This window comes from Carlito syrichta, unplaced genomic scaffold (assembly GCF_000164805.1).
Source record: "Carlito syrichta isolate Samal-C Ts95f unplaced genomic scaffold, Tarsius_syrichta-2.0.1 Scaffold311803, whole genome shotgun sequence".
Classification (NCBI taxonomy): domain Eukaryota; kingdom Metazoa; phylum Chordata; class Mammalia; order Primates; family Tarsiidae; genus Carlito; species Carlito syrichta.
In genome coordinates this window covers 101,628-102,864 of record NW_007255899.1, presented here as the reverse complement: position 1 = coordinate 102,864, position 1,237 = coordinate 101,628, and the positions used below count along the sequence as shown (strand labels likewise).

General features: G+C 58.0%; 1 protein-coding gene across 2 annotated transcripts in view; it reads right to left on the bottom strand.

Annotated features, from left to right (window-relative positions):
* Positions 1-635: 635 nt before the first annotated feature.
* The window catches only part of UCMA (upper zone of growth plate and cartilage matrix associated), a 9,920-nt gene continuing 9,318 nt past the window's right edge, over positions 636-1,237 (bottom strand). The window contains exon 3 of one of the 2 annotated variants that reach the window (XM_021718075.1): positions 636-759. In XM_021718075.1, the coding sequence (XP_021573750.1) occupies positions 662-759 (98 nt within the window). In that variant the 3' untranslated portion in view covers positions 636-661. The remainder of the gene's footprint in view (positions 760-1,237) is intronic. The other variant, XM_008069073.1, reaches the window with a different exon arrangement.

The following is a 1,237-nucleotide window of genomic DNA, read 5'->3' as shown; positions in this document are numbered from 1 at the left end:
GTTCAGGTCTCACTCTGATGCCCAGGCTGGAGTGCAGTGGCACATTCATCGCCACCCCTTTGTCAACCTGCTGGGCTCTGGCAATCCTTCTGCCTCGGTCTTCCAAGTAGCCAGAACTACAGGTGCGTGCTACCAGTTTTTTTATTTTTATTGTAGAGATGAGGTTGCCAAGTTGCCCAGGCTGGTCTCAAACCCATGGACTCAGGCATTCCTTTCACCTCAGCCTCCCGAACTGCTGGGATGACAGGCTGAGCCACCCAGCCCGGCCTTGTGTGAGATTTGAGAAGACAATACAATGGTTGATTCAGCATTTTTATTGGTAAGCTATAAGCAAACATGGACTCTTCTCTTTACTGTGATTTTTTAATTGTTCTTTGAGGCTGGAACCCTACTCTGGGGACTGAGCCGGGGGACACCACTGTCGGTTTGTGTTGGGAGGCCCTGCAGGCCTTGGAACCTCAGAACACCATGTGCAAAGAGGCAGAAACCAGGGCACTGTCACGCCCTGGAAGGGAAGGCATGCGTCTTCACCAGGGCCACTGGGCACGGCAGACCCTAAGCTGAGCCCCCCGGAAGGGCCTATCTGCGAGGGAGAGATTGCTGCGACTCCGGACAGGGAGAGGGCTTCACCCTCCGTCTTCCCTGCTGGCTTCAGGATGGGTCAGATGTGATGGCGGTTGTAGAGATAGGATGGGTACAGGCCGTCGTAATGCCACTGGCGCCACTGCTCCACAGCCTCCCTGATCCTCTCTTCCTGCTCTGTGGAGGAAAGGCGAAGGCACCTGTTAGCCCCAGGGGGACTTTGGCCCCAGGGGAGCTGCCCAGCCAGGCAGCCGTCAGTCAGGCCCCCCCCCCCACCCCCCCGTCCTGGGGGCGCATGCGCCCTGGGGACAGAGAGAATGCCAGAGCTGGAAAGGGTCCAGAGCTCTTGAGTCCACAGGCCTCGTTTGCAGGTCAGGCCCCGGAGGGCCATGGCCGCAGACAGATGTGGACGACCAAGGCCTGGTGTGCCACACTTTTCTGTCTGCACAACTAGCCCTGGGGAGGGGAGGGGATGGGGATGGGGGGGAAAACCTTATGCAGACACTGGCTCAAAGATGTAACTGCTAAGCCCGGCTCAGCCTGTCATCCCGCGCCTTTGGGAGGCTGAGGTGAGTGGATTTCCCGAGCCCGCGGGTTCGAGACCCGCCTGGGCAACTTGGCGAGACCTCATGTCTACAATAAATCAAAAATTAGC